Below are 19,536 nucleotides of genomic sequence, written 5' to 3' on the forward strand. Positions count from 1 at the left end.
AGCCTGGTCTAGTGGGAGGTGTCCCTGCCCACGGCAGGGGGGTGGAAATTGATGATCTTTAAGCTCCCTTCCAACCCACGCCGTTCTCTGTGAAAAAAACTGAGAAAACAGCACTTCGTTCAGTGGTTTATTCTTTTTTTAGCACACAGCGATACAATAGAGTGTGTAATGACCATCATATGCACTAAAACCGTACTTTAAGTAAAAATACACTTCATGGAAACAGCTTTTCAGCCGCCCCCCTGTGGCAAGCAGAGCGAGCCAGCTTTTCACAGGAGTTTTAACTACACATGACCCTACCTTCAGGCAGCAGGAGAGCCACTCCCGCATTTTAGCCTTGAATTAATTTTAAATAAATCCAATCCTTGTGTCCCTGCAAGACCTGCAACATGGCTCTGAGCCCCCCAGCCTTGCACTGGACAAGCACTGCCACGGGCTGATTTTAACTCTCCCTGCACATAGCAACTTCACGTGACAGCTTTTATATACAAACCCAGGCCACAAACATGAGAAGAATAAATACATTACAAAGAAAATCACTCTGAATCCATCCTTATTTGCTGATTCTGTATACGCCAGCCTAGCACAGGCGCTCTGGCTGCACACAAAGTTAAGGTCCGTACCATGGGCAGCACACAAGGGGACAGACAGAAAGGTGCTACCATTGATCAGGTGTTGCAGAAACATACATGTGTAACAACAAAATGCTCTTAGAGGCTCAGCCCCATTCATTTGCCAAACGGTGAGAAATTTCAGTGCCAGTACAGTTAAGAAGTAGAAGGTCTGCTTCCACTAGAGGCTGATGACAGAAATCTAAGCCACTTTTTATTATCTCGCTGGCACAAACCTGTTTCAGCCCTTGGTTTGCTCAACATCACACCAAAGACAAAAGTACTGGAGCAGTGATCCAGTCCGAAATGCCTGTGGCCAGCTTACCTGGCTCTTCTTTCCCCGCGGTCCACAGGGGAGTTTACCTTTCATGTTGCTACATCAGCAGCATATTTGATAAGCAGGTATTTTAATGTTAATTTATTACATTGCAAGCCAGCCAAGAACTCCCGGGAAGCAGCTCCAAATGGGACATGTCTAGCTGCAATAAAGACCAGAAAAACTTCCAGAGGAGAAAAAGCTTCCATGCTCTGAGACCTCTGTCCCATGACTGGGACTGTAGACAGAAGGGCACTAGAGGAGCAAACACTAGTCAAGGTATGAAAAGCTTCAGTTTAGGCATGAGGAGGTGCATAGGAGTGTTGTTTTAGACTCATACATTTGTTTTTCTGAAGAAGAAAGCAGCCACATGCCAGAAACTGAGCAGCTCTTCATGAGCCAGAGCTGATGGCATTGATGCACTAGGGGTAGTGAAGGAAAGAAGATCAGCAGCTGGCCTTTAGGGTTCAGCTACAACAAAGCCTAGAATTTAGATTGTTACTCCTAATTCAATCCTAGAAACACTGGAATAGGACTGCTATAAAATACAGAGATAGCACAGAGCAGCAGACCAAGGAGATGCTACAAAGACATAGCAGATGGCTATTGTACTATGGCATGATTCCTCTGCACCACGAGCTGCAGCATTCCTTCTGGCAGACTGCTTCTGCTGTTTCTTTAGAGGTGTGCTTCTGAGGAAAGTACAGAGGCCTAACCAGAACACAAAAGCATAGAATAGAAAACAGCGGAAAAGAAAAACAAAATGCAGAGCACTTGATGAAAGGAAAGAATGTACCTGTATTTTGTTAGCATTCTTGTCAGAGATTGAATGGAGAGCTCTAAAAGACAAGTCTATGCTCTCCAAACAACTGCTGACCAAACTAAAACAAAACAAAACAAACAAACAACAATAACAAAAAAAAAAAACAGGTTCATACACATGAAGACTTGGGGGAATTGGTAAGACCCCCACCACACCTGAGCACTCCCCTCAAGATGCCTCAGCTTGAGAAAAAGCTGAAGAAAGGCTGCCTTTCTCTACCTGCTGACTCAAAAGGAAACAAGACAAACCCTGTCTCAAATGTATTAGCCAAGTCCTGCATACAGGAGGATGCAAGGGGTGAGTTTCCTTTGATGCTGACGTCCCCCGATGCGGGTCAGGCAGTCTAAAGAATGACAGGGAGCTCTGCTGGCTCCTGCTCCACTCACACTGCTTCCCAAGAGAAAAGGTTACAAGGGAGCTGCCAGCAGACGTCTCCCAGCCTTAAGACATAATCTCTTGCAGGACCGAAGTAAGCTTTATTTGCTCCTTTTTTCTTGCTCACAGTTTAGATGCCATAGATGTTTTACTGGAGCACACTTTTTTTTTCCTTCCATAATTTTCTACTATTGTGGAGAGACTGATATAATTTGACCTTTAAAGAAAGCACAGAAATGAAGTTCAAGACACTGCTTATTCTATATTAAGAAGAATTGGTAACAATTCACCAGAGAGAACTCAGAAAAAAAATCTATTCTTATGTAAATTCTTAATATGAGCTCTGACACTGGCATTAAAACCTTAACAGATTTATGCTGATTATTTCAGCTTGCTCAGAGAACACTGATAAAACAGTATTTCATCACTGTGGAAAGAAGTTTAAATGAATTTGTCTTGTTAACCAGAGTAAAGACTTACGGAGGAAGAAAAGCTAATAGTCTACTGCCTGCAGAAACTCCTGCGGGCCCCGTTTCTCAACTACTTAAAACAAAAATCTTTCAACTCCTCCCAAACATCTACTTCTGATGTGATAAAATGAAAGCCAATGCTACTCTATGACAGGCCAACATATGCTGGGCTGTTTGGACTTGTCAGACACGGTATGATCAAATAGGTTCCTCTTTGTTCAAGATTCCTATTCAGATGATGATTTGAAGGAGCGGTCAAGTTGAATCAGAAAAAAAGTTCTAATGTTCTTCTTATTCTTACATAGAAGTTGAGACACACGACAATTTAATGTTCTCATTTCCCACAGATGCAGGACTGTGGTTGTTGGGTGTGTCTTGTTCTTTTTTGGGACAGTTGTCTTTTTCATCTTTCCTTCCTGCTTACTTTGAGGGCTGTTAAAATATTAAGACCATAGGACAGTAAGCTCAAACTACATAGTTATATCTACACTGGTTATTATTCTTAATATGCTGTTTCCCTACACATGCTATCAAAGAATTTTTGCTTTTTAGATCTTTCAAATGTAGTTATTGCAAAGAATGTAACTGTTGAGCAAGCACAGGTTTATTGTGAGTTATCAGAGAACGAGAGCTGAGTGGGAAAGCTGACTAGCTCATTTCCCAAAATAAATCAAGACTTAGGAAAGCTGTCATAATAAATGGCTGTTTGTCCCAGCCTGTAACGTTACTCCCCTTGATATCAAACACTGTAATACAACTTTGCCGCTCCAGGCAGCGTAAATGTGATAAAGTACTGCTTTAAGTCTTTTTAATGGAATTCAAGTGTATTATAGACACAGCTATGCTTTTACGACATAATAGCTGTACTGTTCTTCCTGATTTGAGTAATCAGGGAAGAGTAACACACATCAGAAGGGATGAAGCAGGTAAAACATACTTGTTGCAAACAACTGCAACAGGATTTCTCGCAAAATTGCTTGGAGTAGAAAGCAGCTGCAATAGGAAACACAGAATCCAAAAGCAGAACCATTGCGAAAAGGATGGAGTGGACTCATCTGCCACACTGTGTAAACCAGGTGGACGCAGAAGAGACTAGTTTCTACCAATATAAGCACACGCTGCCCACTGCCAGCCTTTGTATTACACTGCTCATGGTGCTTTCTACTCACAGGTTTTGATTGTGCTAAAATACGAACCACTGACATTTGTTTTATTAGTACAAAGAAATAAATGTGGTAAAAAATACCAAAGTAAAAAAAACAAAACACCAACATTACACATAATTACTTACAGTAAATAAACTCAAAAAAAAAAAGGATTAGATCCCTACCACCACCACAGGTGATAATGCGTTCATAGATTTGGCACTTCCACGATGACTTCTTAAGTATGCCTCCCCATAGTACCGTATGCAGAACTAAATTCGGAGTGAAAACCAGTTGCATTTCTACAGGAGGGAAAAAGGTCTGCGTGGGGGCGGAAAAGTGACGCCATACATACACCAATAAAAATACCTAGCTTCTATCATGCGTACCCCTCCGTTACGGAATAGAAAAACAGCTACCTGTTGTTTTTCAACGTAACGCCAAGCTCTGTTCCCAGCAGCAAAGGTTACAGGTTTATGCTGAATACAATTTTATGCTCAAACACAGAGATAAGCAACATGATCCCAAAACCCAGCAGAATCCCAGCGTTCTGTAAGAGGAAGTATCCCCAGCGGCTACATCCATGGTCACTAGCATCGTTGTGAAGCATTTCGGGCACCTAAACAAACAAGAAAGGGTTAAACGCCTTCAAAATACACTGCATTCACACTACTCCTTGAGTTAGGTGTCACTCAAGGTGAATAACATTATCAGGCTACTTTCACATAAGCTAGAGACAGAGTCTGTAATGGTATAATTACTGTTTGCATGATAATTATGCTGATGTCTTAATTATACTCCGAGTAAATGGCTGGCTTATTTACCAATTGATCTAATCAAGCCACACCAAGAATTTCATTATAAGACGATGGTTAAACTTCCACAAACACCCACTAAGTACTTTGTCATATCTCTGAGGTACAGTGTGGATTTTAACACAATTCGGGCTTCACCACAAGAAGCACTAACGATTTGCTGCAAAAGCTGAAGCACATTTGGTGGTGCAGAGAGCCCCTAAAACTGCAAGTTGCCACAGTAGCCACTGCCAGAGCAAGTGTTTTATTCTACTTCTGCTGTTAAGCACCTGATTTAAAAACCAAGGCTGAAACAATCTCTGCACCAACAGTAACCTAAAAGTAATCTTGCACCTGGACATTTAACTGAACACTCCTCCATGCTTTTGGGTACCAAAACATATCAAGGGAGAAAAGGTGGAAGAATTTATGATCAAAATGCAATTGGCATTAATTTTTGAACTACGTTGCATAAAAAATAGCCACTTACCATATCCACAAGAGCCACGTACATGAACAAGCCAGCAGTAAGTGCAAATATCCACATGGAAACGTTGTCGGCGTAATGACCGATAAGGATCCCAGTTGCCATTCCAAGATAGGCCAACATTGCTGACAGTGCGTTGTAAAGCACAGCTTGCTTGACAGTCATACCAGCCTTCAGAAGCACGGCAAAATCTCCTACAGCAGGGAGAAACAAAGCAGGTGTTTACACCCTCAGGTAACTCCTGCAGTATTCACGATCTCTGTTCTTTCTTAAAGATTACTAGGCAATTTTTACGCTGTTATCTGCCTTATGGTTTTCTTCACAAAATTAGAAAACGGTGGGACAAAAAATTAAAAAGCATACATGAACAACACTGCTGTGGTAAGTTGACAGTCTTAAAGTTTCCTGATTTTTGGACAAAGCAGCTTCCAGTGTAGCTCACATTTAAACCAACACATTGTAGTCCTTGACATGTATGAACACTCCAAGTCAGTTTCTAACCAAGTATTCCTGCCTAACTGCATAGAACAACGGTACCAAGATGAATTCATTTATTAACCTGTAACTTTTCTTTGTACTTTAAGTCTAGCTTGCTTAAATTTAGAAGGTCACCATTAATTTCTATAAGCAATCATAATGTCTTAATTTTAATTGAAAGAATGGTAGACTACCAATTTTTTTTTCCATTATTCAGAGTAGAAATCTGTTTTAAGATCAGTATAACGTATTTAAACAAAGAGTAAGGTAGTAGAAGCTTATTATTCGGACATAAAATTGATTCCTACAGGAAAACATAAACTTCTCTCCAGTTTAAATAAAAGCAGTCTTCAAAGTCGAGTTGAGAAATTTGTTACAACAGCTTATCCCACGAGAGGATACAATTAAGATGAACTGGTATAATCTTATCAGTGTTGCTTAGCACTAACAACAGAACAATCCAATTTCTTCCCTAGTTAACTTTAGTCCATTTTGTCTTAGTGTTCCTATGCCATTTCATGTTCTCTGTTAAAGAAAATATTTGCATCAAGTTTTCTGTATTGGTTAAAAAAAAAAAGCATGATTTAAACTTCAGATTTTTCTCGCTTGAAGGTAAACAGGACACTTGAATCCAAAGTGTCGGACTTGTAACATGAATTTATCTTGTCTACTTGTACTAATGACATTTAGTACATGTAGTTAATACAAGTTCCACGACTTCCACAGAATTTATATTGAGATGAACAAGGCTCAATTCCCCTCGTGTTGTAAAACCAGGTACATTCTCTAGAGAAAGTAATTTATTTCTGTACAACATGATTGTACAGACAGCCAAGTACATCTAATTGTTTAATAAATGCTTTCATATATACACACACTGCTTTACAAGCTCTGTTAAATGAAATTGAACAGTGCACTTTCAAGCAGATTAAACCTTAAAAAAGTGTAAGCAAACTGTCTTCCTCATCCTGTATACCAGATGTGACCACGGCTGTGAGAAAGACATAGCAGTTACATGCTCAAAACGCTTCAACAACTGGAAAGAAAATCATTCTGAGTTCAATCAAACAGCCAAGTCCTGTTCTCAGGAGCTTCACTGCAAAAGGGCACGATACTGAACTTACAACACATGCATTCCTTTAAAAAATTACCATCATGAATTTAAATCACTCGAGCTTCAAAGAGAAAGTATTTCCAGGAAAGATTTCTAAATAGTGCCAAGCTTAATTTAGAGCTACTGCAATTCTTTGTGAGACTTAACAGGAAAAGTAGCACATGCTATGCACAAAGGAGTCTGACTAATTGTGACCTTCATTTCAACAGCACAAACACAAGAAAATTAGGCAGAGATGTGACTAAACAAATTCTGACATGCTTTCTCCTGAATCTAGGTTACGAAGAATAAGAACTGGAGATGAACCACACGGAACAAGTCACAAATAACTGCAAAAGACGAGTTTTAAAATTAGTAGCAGAGGTGTTTGGGGTTTTAAAAGGAAAATTGGTTCATAAACAAAATGTTCTTTTAAATATGTGAAGGGTATTATTGAATAGACAGTCTGATATGGCTGCAGCTTTCTAATTAAGAGATTTTACTGTGCTACATAATAAAATAACCTTTAATTCTCCAGAGTGCACTTATAAGTACCTAAGTAGCTGCAGCATAGCAAATTATTTGGGTCTTACCTAGTTCATGAGGTAATTCATGGCAAAATACAGCCACAGAAGTGCTTAAACCACTTGATAACCCTTCAGTAAAGGCTGCTCCTATGAAAAGGAAAAAAGGAAAGGCATTACTTCACATTCAGTCATCAAGAGCTGAAGCATTGGTGCATATGCTCGTATTAGATCAGGACATATGATTAATCTCACTCAAATTTTGTTACGCTTCTTCAGGCATTTAAAGTGTCACTGAACAGTTTTTGTTTAAGATTCAGGCATGTCAATCCAAAGCAAGATAAAATCCTCTAATCCTCTGCAGCAAACCAAGTTTCACCATCTAATTTCTGAACTAAGCCCAATACTGTTCAACAACACAACTCACAAAAAAAAAAGCAACGTACACAGATACTATTAGAAAGGACACTGGTTTTCAAAAGGTATGAAGGGAAGATTTCATCTCAACTGCTTTTCCAAGTCAGGCACGAAAAAAGAGGCAAGTTCAATGACACATGAGGCCATGCATCCATGTGCAGGCATCTCTGGACCTGGTTTAATGAGGAGGAGATGGAGAAGGTCTTCAGAAGAGATTCTACAGAGGCAAGAGCCCAAGCCTCCTCAGGGTGAAGAGGAAGGTAGGACCAAAGGAGCACAGGACCAGGAAGCCAACGTGAACTCCCAGGTAAGTAAAATTTGAAAGCAGCCTTGCAACAGGAGGAACTCTCCCACCTCCATGTGCAGCAGCTGATCTGAAGAACATGGTTGTGATCTTGGCAGCAGTTAGAGAAGTGAGTTCTGCCCAGCCCAGAATATTCACCCAACACTTCATATGATGATTAGGGCCATCATCATAAAGAAAATGAATTTTAGTGTTAGGCAACTCCCTCACATGCAAGGCAGATGACAGAGGCAGGCCTGCTGATGAGAGCTATTGCACAGGGAAGTCCACTGCACCTCAGTGACGGTGAGGAGACACCACCGAAGCACATCTGCCCCGCCACAAACAAGTACAGACTGCCTGAGGACAGAATGCAATCACTATCCCTCTTCTTTTATTTTTTTGCCTGAAAGGGTTTACATGAAAGGGTTTTCTTGGCTGTACAGAGCTCCAGTACAAAACTGAGTATGAATGCAATTCTTTGTGTGTATTGACAGTGCCTTGATCAAGATCAGAGTAACACCAAGAACATGAGGACTTGATGGAAAATAGAACAAAATGGTCAGTTTGCACTCCAGTGAGCACGTGGTAACTGAGCTGAGGATAGAGAAGAAAGCTGGGAAGGGAAGCAGTAAAATTAAGACTATCTGCCAGCAGGTACCAGCACCATTCCAGAAAGAAAGGAACAGCCCAAGGCAAAGCAGCAACAATTTAGAGATTATTTAGAAAAAACAGAAGTACTCAAATGCATGGGATGAGATACACCCAAAGGTGCTGACAAAGTCACAGCTATCAAAGTCCCCAGGGCCTGGAAAAGACTCACATGGCACTCCTCACATTGGGGAGGCTGTTCCCAGGATAAGAGAACCCACTTTGTGGTGCAGAAGGTTTGAGCAGATGACCTCTAGGAAACATCCATTTCTATGGTTCTAGTTACCAAGTGCAATTCAGGGAGGTACAGCATGCAAGACTAAAGGTATTTTGATTTAAGACCTCAACAGGAGTATTTCACACTGCACTCCAGAACACTTTGTCATAGCAGTCCACACAGCAATTAATATGTAAGCGACGAGTTAATGCTACTTGACTAGCAAGAGCAGTTATTAGTGAACGCTATCAATCTTTCCTAGGCAGTCTGTTTTCTTCCAAACATCGCTTTAGAGTTTTTGAGTCAGATTTCTGAGAGAAAACAGCTGCAGTTATCTCCTAAGACAGGAGGACTCAACAGCATTAAATTGGGCTTCAGTTCCTGAAGAGACTAGATAAGGAAAGGAATGCAGAAGGTAATTACCTTCTCCCATGCCCGCATCCTCAATAATCTACCAGTTCTTCTAAATTGTTGCCTTTATACAATGTTTTTTCAGTCTTAGAGCTTATTAGAATAAAAGGGAAAACACAGGAATCCAGCTAAATCACAGAAAGTCTGATTTTGGGACCATGAAGGCAAGCCAAACAAAATCTGACAGTGTCACAGAGTTCCTAGGTGGCTGATATGGCTGAATACCGTCCAGATTCACTAAAGCAGGACCTTAAATATGAACAGGAATGTCTGTTTTTATTTTTGACTGCTCAAAATAGCTCTTAAAATGTTAATACTCAAACTGAAGACAACGTTAACATACACAATTTACAGCATGCTCTCTCAAGTTGACTTGATAGTGCTATGATATTCTAAAATATGCTTAAGACATCACTTCTCCCCCCCCAAGAAATAAAAGATATAGATAAGATTAGTTTGGAAACAGTTTACTGCATTTTAGTTGTTTAGTTGAAGCTACAGGAAGTTCAGATCACAGATCTTTTTATACAGGTTAGTCAGATGCAACCATTGCACTCTGTAATAGAAATATAAGCATTTAAATCTAATTCCTACATACTTACAACAGCTTTGAGGAAGTTTATCTGATGGAGGTTATCAATAACAATCTCAAGAAACAGACAAACTGAAGTGAAGGGTTATTCTGGCTACCCCTATCTTCACAGAAACATTCATGCCTTCATTTAAATATGTATAAATATAATACAAGTAGTATTGGCATTTCCACAGCACCACTGTTTTCCATAACATTTTCAAGCATACCTAGAACTGACGGAAAGCCACGTTTCCATTAGTCTGAACAAGCCACACAGCAGGACTTCTAAAAGCTATTACTCTCACTTGCTCAATAAGCTTTTATTAACCTCTCATATTTTTCCTTTCATAACTATCAAATCACAGCTCCTTCCCAAATCTCCCTAATGCTAACAGATAATTGATTCTGCATGTAATTTGTATGCAAATCCTCCTTCTACCACATTTTCAGTACAGATCTGCTAGGAAATTTACATTCCACGCTTCTACTTTCATAAAAAAGAGATTAAATCAGAAGGTCTCTTTTCACATTATTCTTTGAATTGACTGAACCTGAACAACTGCAAAGACTGCTGTGAGAAAATAGTTACTATAGAGCTTCCTCCGCAAACAAGAATGAACTTGTTTGTACAAGAAAATTTACAGACTGTTACTGCTGAACTGCCCCCAGTATGCTAAACAAGCTGGAAATGAAGCCAATAGCGATAAAACCAGAGATTAGTCTTAATTACTGAAGTCAAGATCATGAAAGACTAGCAGAAAAACTAAGGATCACTGATTTAACTTCATTTTACAACTTACTTTCACCATCTAGCTGTCCTTCTAGAAAGGTGACCCCCAGCTCTGACATCAAATCCTAAAGTCCAAAACACAAACCTTCAATCTGTTCCTTTTTGTCCTACTTTTATCCTAGAAGTAGGAATTAGAGCAAAATTTACAGATTTCCTAAAGAAATGCATCTGTGAGCACAAAAATTCTGCTCTACTCGTCACTGCCTGCAGGTTGTTAAACTGGAGACCTTATCATTCATTTAGAGACGCTGTAAGATAGAAGTTTAGCGGTGTGGGTTTTTGAACAACTAATTGGTTATATTCCTAACAAAAAGATAAACGACAGCAAAACCTTGCTATAATCACACATGACAAAGCTGCAGTGTTCACACCAATACTTACCGATTGCTAGGCCGTCACTGAAGTTGTGCAGTCCGTCTCCCATGATCACCATCCAGGCCAGAGTTGCTATTCCAGCATCCTTCAGCTCCTCCCGCGAGTAGCGCTGGCTGTGACTGTGGGGATGATGGTTCTGGTGATGATGATGATGCAGGATGTGGTGGTAATCGTGGTGGTGGTGGCTGAGATGATCCGTCTGTCCCAGAGTATCGTGTAAGTGAGAATGACATTTGTTTCTACAGCCCCTGGACACATATTCATTGTCAACCTCCTCTTGATGAGAGTGAGCTATCATGACTTCTTCTTCTTCTTGCACGGCTGGCTGCTGAGAAATGAAGGGCGATGGATCTTGTGAGTCTGTCCCTAGATAGCCCTCAGACCCTGTTACAAAAACCCAGAGTATAATATTATATATTTTTAGAGTCACTCGGGAAGCAAAGATACAACAAATAAGCTGAATAAACAATACAGTAAAGAAACTAAAGAAACAACTAGCGAGTCTGAAAGTTGAGGTTGATAACCCAGCTCCTTGGACCAAATGCCTCCACAAGCTATTTTTCTTCAATCATATTTCTGGGAAAATTCCTGTTATTCCAAAACAATAAAAACATTTTATTTTGTCCCTTAACACTAAAGCAGCCCCATACAATATGGCCACAAATGCTTTCTTAAAAGAAAAAAGAATCAAAAAAAAAAAAAAAAGAAAGCTTTTCATCTAAAACTCACTACAATGTAAGTACAAGAGCATAAGGCTCTGCATCTCAATTTCACAGCACAAAGGCTGTTAGTTCAGCTGCTTCTGAAGGGAAAAGCCTGACATGCACATGCCATTTATTCATCTTAGGGCTACAGAGTAGGAATGCAAAAGAGCAGGACTACATTACAGATAATTTTGGCAAACTTCCTGTGTTTCATTTGGAAGTGATTTATTATACACAAGTTCTTAAACTTGAACACCTGAAAAATATACTCAAAAATAATCACAGACTGAAGTGCCCTCACAAAAACATTAAGAGCACAATAACGTTAGTGATTTTAAGTGACAAACTCCAAACTTCTTAAGTTCTTTCCCTTCTGTTAAATGAACAAATGCGTTTTTTTTTTCCCTGCACGGCTGACAACTATTTTCTGAAAAAACTGGAAGCCTCTCTTAGCTACAAGAGCTAACAAGTATCTAGTTAGGTGTGGCTTTGCTCACAACACAGTACTGAGGACACCTGAGTATTTGCAGTCCAAATGCTTCTACACTTTGGATTTTAGATTATTGACCTTAAAAAAATACTCAAGTCTGGATTTAAGATACATATGGTCTATTATTTAGATTTATGTAAATGGCATCTAACAGATGCAAGAAGATACAAAAAGCGCAGAAGCCATTAGGTATGGCTACATATGCAAAAGGCATAGCCAGAAGAGCTTCTCAAAATTACTTCTACTGGTCAATCCAGAATTAACACATTTATTTCTAAACTGAATCCACCACTTCCAATCAATCCTTTTTAAAGGGAAGTAGTAAACGAAGCTACTACTCTATAGATCAGCGCACATTCGGGTTTGTTTCAGAGAGAATTTAAGTAGGCAGTGATCCAACCTACAGTAAGAATCAAACCTATAAGCTGCCATCAATCAGTTGGTTGTATTTTTGTTTAACTGTGCTGCTGTGCTTTTGCACAACAACAACTGTTCAATAATATTACTGAGACTTACGATCATCTGTATCTAACTTTTCTTCATTCGCTGAAAACTTCTTACTTTCTCCATCATCTTCATTTTTTTTCTTATTCCAAAAGAAAATACTGTAGTTATGAATATTTTACTTATTTTTCAGGATATACATGAGCAACATAATATTCACAACATTTATGCAGCCTGCACAGAAAGAGGACAACATGGAAGCCATATGAAGAATGCAGAAGAGGAACATTAGAAACCCCTAAGTACAATAAAGAGACAGAAGTTCCTCAGGCTCCAAAAGAGGGGGGGGGAAATGAACTTGCATAAATACCATGTACTTCTGTGAAAGGACTACAAAGAGGGGGTCATTTGGTAAGTAAAATGCAGCAAATGCTGACCAAGAGCTACTCCACTAGTTCTTTTCCAGTGTAACGTCAGTGTGATGCTTTTTCCTAATGTATTGAAAGAAAGTCAAATAAAATAATCGCTCACTAGTGTCAGCATCACAAAAATTTATGATCAGTGACTCAGTATCTGGAAAGGCACAATTAGCCTAACAGAAAATCCATTCTCAGTGGCTAAGAGATAAGGACACAGAAAATACTTGCTTTGCTTGGAACTCAAGTCACCTCTTGATGAATACACTTAATAGATTGGGAAAGTGATCCTGTCACTCAGTGATTCTAGCTTCCTCCAGCATTAACCACACCAACACAACCTGCTGTTACCCAATTCAAAGAGCACACAGCACCAAGTCTGCTGAACCAATGTTTACAACTCACCTAAATCAATTATTTACACCTTCCACAGAAAACACAGCATCATAACGCATAGGCTGTATTGCTCTCCTCTTCGTGGGGACAGAAGGGAAAGAAGAGGAACTTGGGAGCTGGTATTTTCAAACTGAATACTATCTAACGAGGTCACCTTCTGCAGCATAGTCAGATGCTTACTTGTCTAAGGAGTGACTGCCATCCTCACCCGTTTTGGGGAAGTGCCCCCTCAGCAGTACTGCAATAACTACAAGAGGTCATCTTACTTCACTCAGTACAAGATTTAAAACAACAACAACAACAAAATCAGTTGCATAATCTCCTGGAGAGGTCAGAAAGAAGTCACTAATAAGCAATGACCTTAAATATCTTAAAATAAAGGCTGTAATCAGGTGTTTGCCTATTAAAAAAAAAAAATACCACATTAACCCTGCGCTACCTGTCTGGCTAACGAAACAGCTCTGAGGTTTTCCTGAAGATGACCACAAAAAAGAGTTACCGCCTAGTTTGTAAGCGTACATGTTGCTAATATAAATTAAAGCACTAACCAAGTCAGCAATTGCTAGCAAATCCTACCAACAGAATATACATGATACTTATGTTTTCATGGGAATATGTTCAAAAATCCTCATGCAATACAATACAACCTCAAAACAGTAGTTATACCTTTTTCTTCTTGTCTTTGAACTGCTTTATTAAAGTGATCAAATGCTCCACTAGAAACATGAAATACAAGCCGCCAAGTGCTGTAAGGCCCTTCCACGTAGAATCCAGGTAAGCACTCTCCTCTGTACTTTGGAAAACAAGATGTTTGAACAGAGGATCTTTGTTTTGTTCAAGGGGAGGCTTTTCGTGGTGATGGTGGTGGTTTCCATGAGACTAAGGGGAGAACCAAACAGGCAAAGTCGTTATATTCACAAGAATTGATAACAAGAGAAACATACAAAGCTTTCTTCACATTCTTTTCCTCAAAAAATCTAGAGTCCAGACTTAGCGCTTGTAATAGCATAAACGCTCTGGATACAAACTCAAACAATTACAAGGACAAATTGTTGATAGAAAAACACTGAGGACTGGTATGCATTCCCTCGCTGAAGTTAATTGTGTACTGCTGAATACAAGACACACGATTGCCCCTACAAATACCCTTGATGCTAGCAAGGAAACTGCATTTTAAAGTAGTAATCAAAGCCAGAACAACAATTACTTTCCCACCTAAGACAGCTACCTGACATCAAACACTTTTTTCTACAAAGCACTTAACAGCAATTTTCCTCTTTCAAGCAAAAAAAAAAAAAAAAAACAAACTTGCATTCTTGAAAAAACTTTTGGATATAATCCACAGATGCACACAAATTCACACACATGTTTAGATTTGCAATGACCTCACATGACGAGTTCAAGACTAACTGAAAGGAAAAGGAAAAACCCTAAGGACAAGGCACTGAAACCAGCATAGTATCCGTGGTTTAGTGCATCTTACCTGAATGCTGGATACATAAATATTTTTAAGAGTTTCAAGAAATGCAGAAATTTTTCAATCATATTCCAATTTCTTTGTCTAGATAATGTAACAGTAGTTCATTTCAAAGCCTATCGAGTAATAGTTTCCTAGGACTTCAGAAATGCTTGATTCTGACAAAAACATTACAATGGATAAGCAATCAACACAAGTGACTGGTAATAGAAGATTTTCTATTCCACATTTGTTGTGGTTTTGGCTGGGAGAGTTAATCTTCTTCCTGGTATGGTGCTGTTTTTCAGCTTTAGGATGAGATGTGGCACTGCAGTAAGAGACTAAAAAAATATTTACCCGAAGTTCCTGGTGCAAGGAACTCTGAGTGATTTGGCAGCACACATGACTGAAAACAGGAAATAGATTGAGGGAACATGGTGTGAAGTTCTTACACAGAGACTGAGAGGAGTAGTACAAACAACTCCAGGTAGGTGCTTATTAGTAGAAGCAAAATTATTTCTATCAAATAATCTACCCTACAAGGTTGAGAAATTATCCACCATGTAGGTATTAATATATCTCAAAACTACCACTAATAGGTACTGGCAGCTGTCAGTGTTTCTGTTTTGGGATAATTAACAGAATGATAATTAATACTTACATGCGGAAGGAGATGTAAGAAGGCATCTCCACTTAAAGTCCCCACAGCCAATGCCACAAGGAAACTTAGAAGAAATTTGAAAAACACACGATTCATCAGAGGTACCAATATAACACCCAATAAGGAAAGGAAACTGATGACAGAGATGGATATGAAGCCACCAATCCAAGCTGGTAAACAAAAAAAAAGAGAAAAAGCAATTAGAATAAACAACTGCTGTGTGAGATCTTGTTTGCTTAACATTCCTGTTGTCAAATACTCCTGATCATCCGGTTAATTAGATGCTAACAAATGGTAGGCCACAAACATTTCTGTGTACACATGGTAAGGAGAAGTGCCAGAAGAAAATCATAGGCTTCTTTCAACTCTGAAATATGTTTCTGAAACGTATAACGAACATAAACGAGTTTCAAGTAGGCTTTTACTCCATATTAAAAAAAGTGAACCTACCTATTTGCAACGAGTAACCTTTCGGAGGAGTTTCAGTTTTTTCACTACTTGCATGGACTATGCAGCACTTGCCATCGATCTGATTAATAAGAGCTGGACAAAGATAGCTAAATTCCGTAGCAGTCAACAGAGCTTGAGTGCCTATGCCATGGGACTGCATCAGCTTGGATGCACTGGAGCACTGTGGAAAGACACATTTGTTAAAGGTGAAGCAGAGCCAAAATACTTGAAATGATGGCACATCCCATTTTTATTGAAATTAATACATTGATGCTGCATGAAAACCGGTGTAACAACAGTAACTAAAAACCGGGAGCGAGCCAATTCTGTAAGAACCATACCTTTATCCCCTCTTTGGGCCCAGAGGCTGGCTGGGTAGCACTGATAGATGACGCACAATCAGTACACGGTCTCAGCTCAAAGGTGGGTGCCAGATGCTTTGTTTTGAGGTTAGAAAAAAGCCTAACAGTTTTGAGTCTGTTATGGAGGCCATGCAAGAAAGTAGCAACAAGGTTAAAGACCTTGTTGTATGGGTCTGTACTATGGGAAGTCTCAGACAGAACATGTTCTACCCCACACATCCTCCACTACATGACCTACAGTCACACGAGGTTCAGTAGCCTCCCTGACTCCCCCCACAGCACTCCTGGGCTGGTTGTGCAGAAAGCAGAGTAACTCGTAACCAGCACCCACAAATCACACGCTGCACATACCCACTCGGAATTATCTAGGACGACTGCATCCATTAAGACTCCAGAGAGACACTTAGTTTTAAAAACCTTTCATGGAGAAAGATACGATTGTGTAACAGAACTGTCTACAGCAAAATTATAGGCTTTATCAGCACTCATTTTTACTATCTTAAAGTAATAGATATTATTTTGCAGCAATATTTTTTCTTATTATGATTTTATAGTTGGTCCTTAGACGCAATCTTAAAAAAAAAAGTGAAGATAAGTGGAAAAAAAGAGAATGTGTGTACCTGTTAATTCCCTACAATTCCACCCTGCCTACCATGGGATTATCTTATGCCTGTGAGGCAGCTCTCATAAGAATAACACTATTTTAGTTGTATTTTTTTCCATCTTTCACCACGTTACTTGGAAAACAAGCTTCTGACCTTATGGCAGAAAAAACAAACTGAACCAAGAAGAAGTCAGTAAGATTTAACAGAGTTTACCATTCCATTCACTACACTGTACTAAGAATTTAATGTTGATTTACACGTATCTAAAATGAGAAGCAAATAGGTAATATGGTTAGTCTAAAATTCCATCAGCCCTCACTTATTTTTAACTCGGGGGAGTATATTACTCATTTCCTGCCCACAAGCAGAAAAAGACAAGCTCTAAAAACAAGCTGAACAACCACCATATAGTTGCATGACTGTTTGGCTGCACTTACAAAGCAAGAAATTCATTTTGGGAAAAAAAAATAAAAGGTACCATTCATTTTCAAAGTACCTTGAACTTCTGATCTTTCCTTGCTGTTTTTACATGAAGAAAGTGGAGTTTTACTGTGGAGCATCAGTAACTTTTTACATACTTACCTAAGAATGAGTTCTGTGTTCTTCATTTTTAGCATATATTTAAAAACATGTCAGTATATAAAAAGAAGTGTATTGTTAATATAAATATATATTGCCTTTAAAGAAAAAAAATATTAACAAGATAGCATAGATATTTTCCAGGGCGTATGACCATAACATTCCTCCAAAGCAAAGGGAATTAAGGATTTAAGGAAAGCTGCTTGCATGCATTTTGCTACGAACGCTGTTAAACTACAAAGCTTGGACCAAGCTAAGCATAAAGCAACCAGCAAATAAAGCCATAATAATACTGCCAGGGGACCTGGATTCCCAGAACACAAAAGAGTCAGTCTCACCTCTTGGGTATTTTGGTTTTTAAGTTTAGAATACAGGTAACTTCCTCTTTCTGATTCCTTCGGAGAAGCAAGAGATTCATTTGCTTTGCTGTTAGCAAGCCAACTGGTATTGCTGCCATCTGTGATGTTAATGGCGTTAGAGCTAGTCAGACCTAACCGAGCAACCGACTTGCCTTCTCCAGGATCCAGACTCTGCAGCTCAGGGTTGCCATCTGTGGGGGTGGTGTTGATAGATGCCACTATTTCATTAACAGCGTTCTTGCTGCGTACCAAGTTCTGCTGATGATCGGCGTTCTCTGCTTTATGAGGTTCTTTCGAGTGACTGTTCCGGGAGTCTTTGCCAGCATCAGATTCGTGGTTTGGACAAACAGTCTTCTCCGAGCTTTTACTCGGTGAAGCGTGGTTATGATGAAGATGATGATCGTGGTCGTGATCATGGTCTATTTTAACCCTTTTCATCTTATCTATGCCTATGTTCTGGAGCAGTTTTCTAAATCCTTCAATCGTCAGAGAGTTGTTTTCCCCATAACGACGAAAAAGTTCTTGAAGGTGAAGTTTCTGTATTAGTCCTGCCAAGTCAACGTTAACGCTGGCTGCCTTTTCCGGAAAAGTTCTCTCCAATGTCTGCACAACTGTGCCCGTCTCCACTCCATGATGATAACTTTCACACAATAGTATGGAAAACAACACAAGGAATGTGACTGATACTGTAATCTCCATTCCAATTTCCTATTAGGAATTAAAGACTCTGGGAAAAAGAAAAAATAAATAAAAGTTTTACTATTTTTAAACTGTGCAAACAGTGATCTTCCTCTGCAATGTATTCCCACAGTTAGCTGAAAATGCCCTGCTCAAGCTATCTACACAGTATGAGAAAAGCCAATTAGATTTCTTACGCACACAGCATTTTTCCCAGATGTGCAGCCTCAGGCAACGCAGGATGAAGCTGCATACCACAGCACAGTCACCGGCCTGAAGCTCTCGCCCAGGCGTGGCCTTACCGTTGTTTCCCTTGGCCTGACTCAGTTTCCTAACGCACGACATAACGCTGATAAGCATCCTCGCAGCTGCGCCACTTGAGCTCTACGTTAGGCTCCTCTCGTGCTTGAAATAAGCCTTATCATTAATTTCAATCTTCGGGCACGTATTACCAAGGAATACCTGTTATAAATTCAGCCCCCAAAGCCCCAGATAAAGGGGGTAGCACAGACCCAGCCACGCCGCGCCTCGGCCCCCCCCCATAGCGCCCCGGCCGCCCCCGCCGCACGCCGAGCGCACGCCTACCCGGCAGCCCGGCCACCACCGGAGGAAGCTGAGGAGAAGCAGGCTGCTGCGGCCGCCGTGAGGGCCGTTAAAACCGTTGGGGCCGCTCCGACCGTTGGAGCCGTTACGGCCGTTGGGCCGCCGCCGAGCCCGGCCGCCCGTCTCCCCTCAGCGCGCGCACGCACGCGCTCCAAGCCCTCCCCACCCTCCCCTTCCCCCCTCCTCTTCCGGTGCGCGACAGCCAATGGGGACGCGCGGCGGGGCGGAAGGAGCCGCGCGAGAAAAGTCGCGGCGCCTCCGCGGCGGGGCCCTGGGGCGGGATTTGGCGCCGTGGCCGGCGCTGTGGGCGGTACTGTGGGCGGCGCTGCGAGGGCGCGGGTGGGCTGCGGGAAAGCAGGGAGGGGCGAGATGGCTTAGAGGTCGCTGAAAACTAAATAAATATACTATTTATAAATAAATATAAACTATTATTTATAAACTAAATAAATATACTATTTACAAGTACTATTTTTTTTTAACTTTGTGGTGTTTCTCATCCT

The 19,536-nt window shown here is 40.3% G+C and overlaps 1 protein-coding gene across 6 annotated transcripts; it reads right to left on the reverse strand.

Moving 5' to 3' along the window:
- Positions 1-41: 41 nt before the first annotated feature.
- SLC39A6 (solute carrier family 39 member 6) lies at positions 42-19,154 on the reverse strand. 6 transcript variants are annotated; one of them, XM_082754991.1, is made up of 11 exons: positions 19,019-19,154; positions 17,735-18,482; positions 15,851-16,031; positions 15,401-15,570; positions 13,950-14,162; positions 12,544-12,613; positions 10,840-11,217; positions 7,185-7,265; positions 5,025-5,215; positions 4,160-4,359; positions 42-99 (listed from the first exon to the last, which is right to left on the reverse strand). In XM_082754991.1, exons 2-10 carry the CDS (start codon positions 18,452-18,454, stop codon positions 4,207-4,209), a joined length of 2,157 nt encoding a protein of 718 aa, XP_082611117.1. In that variant the 5' UTR covers positions 18,455-18,482; positions 19,019-19,154; the 3' UTR covers positions 42-99; positions 4,160-4,206. The 6 variants fall into 6 exon arrangements, with proteins under 6 accessions (XP_082611117.1, XP_082611116.1, XP_082611119.1 ...); XM_082754990.1 differs by lacking the exon at positions 42-99 and having other exon boundaries at positions 120-4,359; XM_082754993.1 differs by lacking the exons at positions 42-99; positions 12,544-12,613 and having other exon boundaries at positions 120-4,359; positions 10,840-11,158.
- Positions 19,155-19,536: the final 382 nt, after the last annotated feature.

The sequence above is a fragment of the Aythya marila genome (genome assembly GCF_965140915.1).
Source record: "Aythya marila genome assembly, chromosome: 2".
Lineage (NCBI taxonomy): Eukaryota > Metazoa > Chordata > Aves > Anseriformes > Anatidae > Aythya > Aythya marila.

Excerpts from the sequence above, each read along its gene's own strand:
- SLC39A6 (XM_082754991.1), bottom strand. The coding sequence starts at position 18,454 with ATGGAGATTACAGTATCAGTCACATTCCTTGTGTTGTTTTCCATACTA. Across the intron at positions 14,163-15,400 it reads TCTTACATCTCCTTCCGCAT|TCTCATGGAAACCACCACCA; the intron begins GTAAGTATTAAT and ends TTCTCCCCTTAG. Across the intron at positions 7,266-10,839 it reads CAGTGACGGCCTAGCAATCG|GAGCAGCCTTTACTGAAGGG; the intron begins GTAAGTATTGGT and ends TCCTTTTCATAG.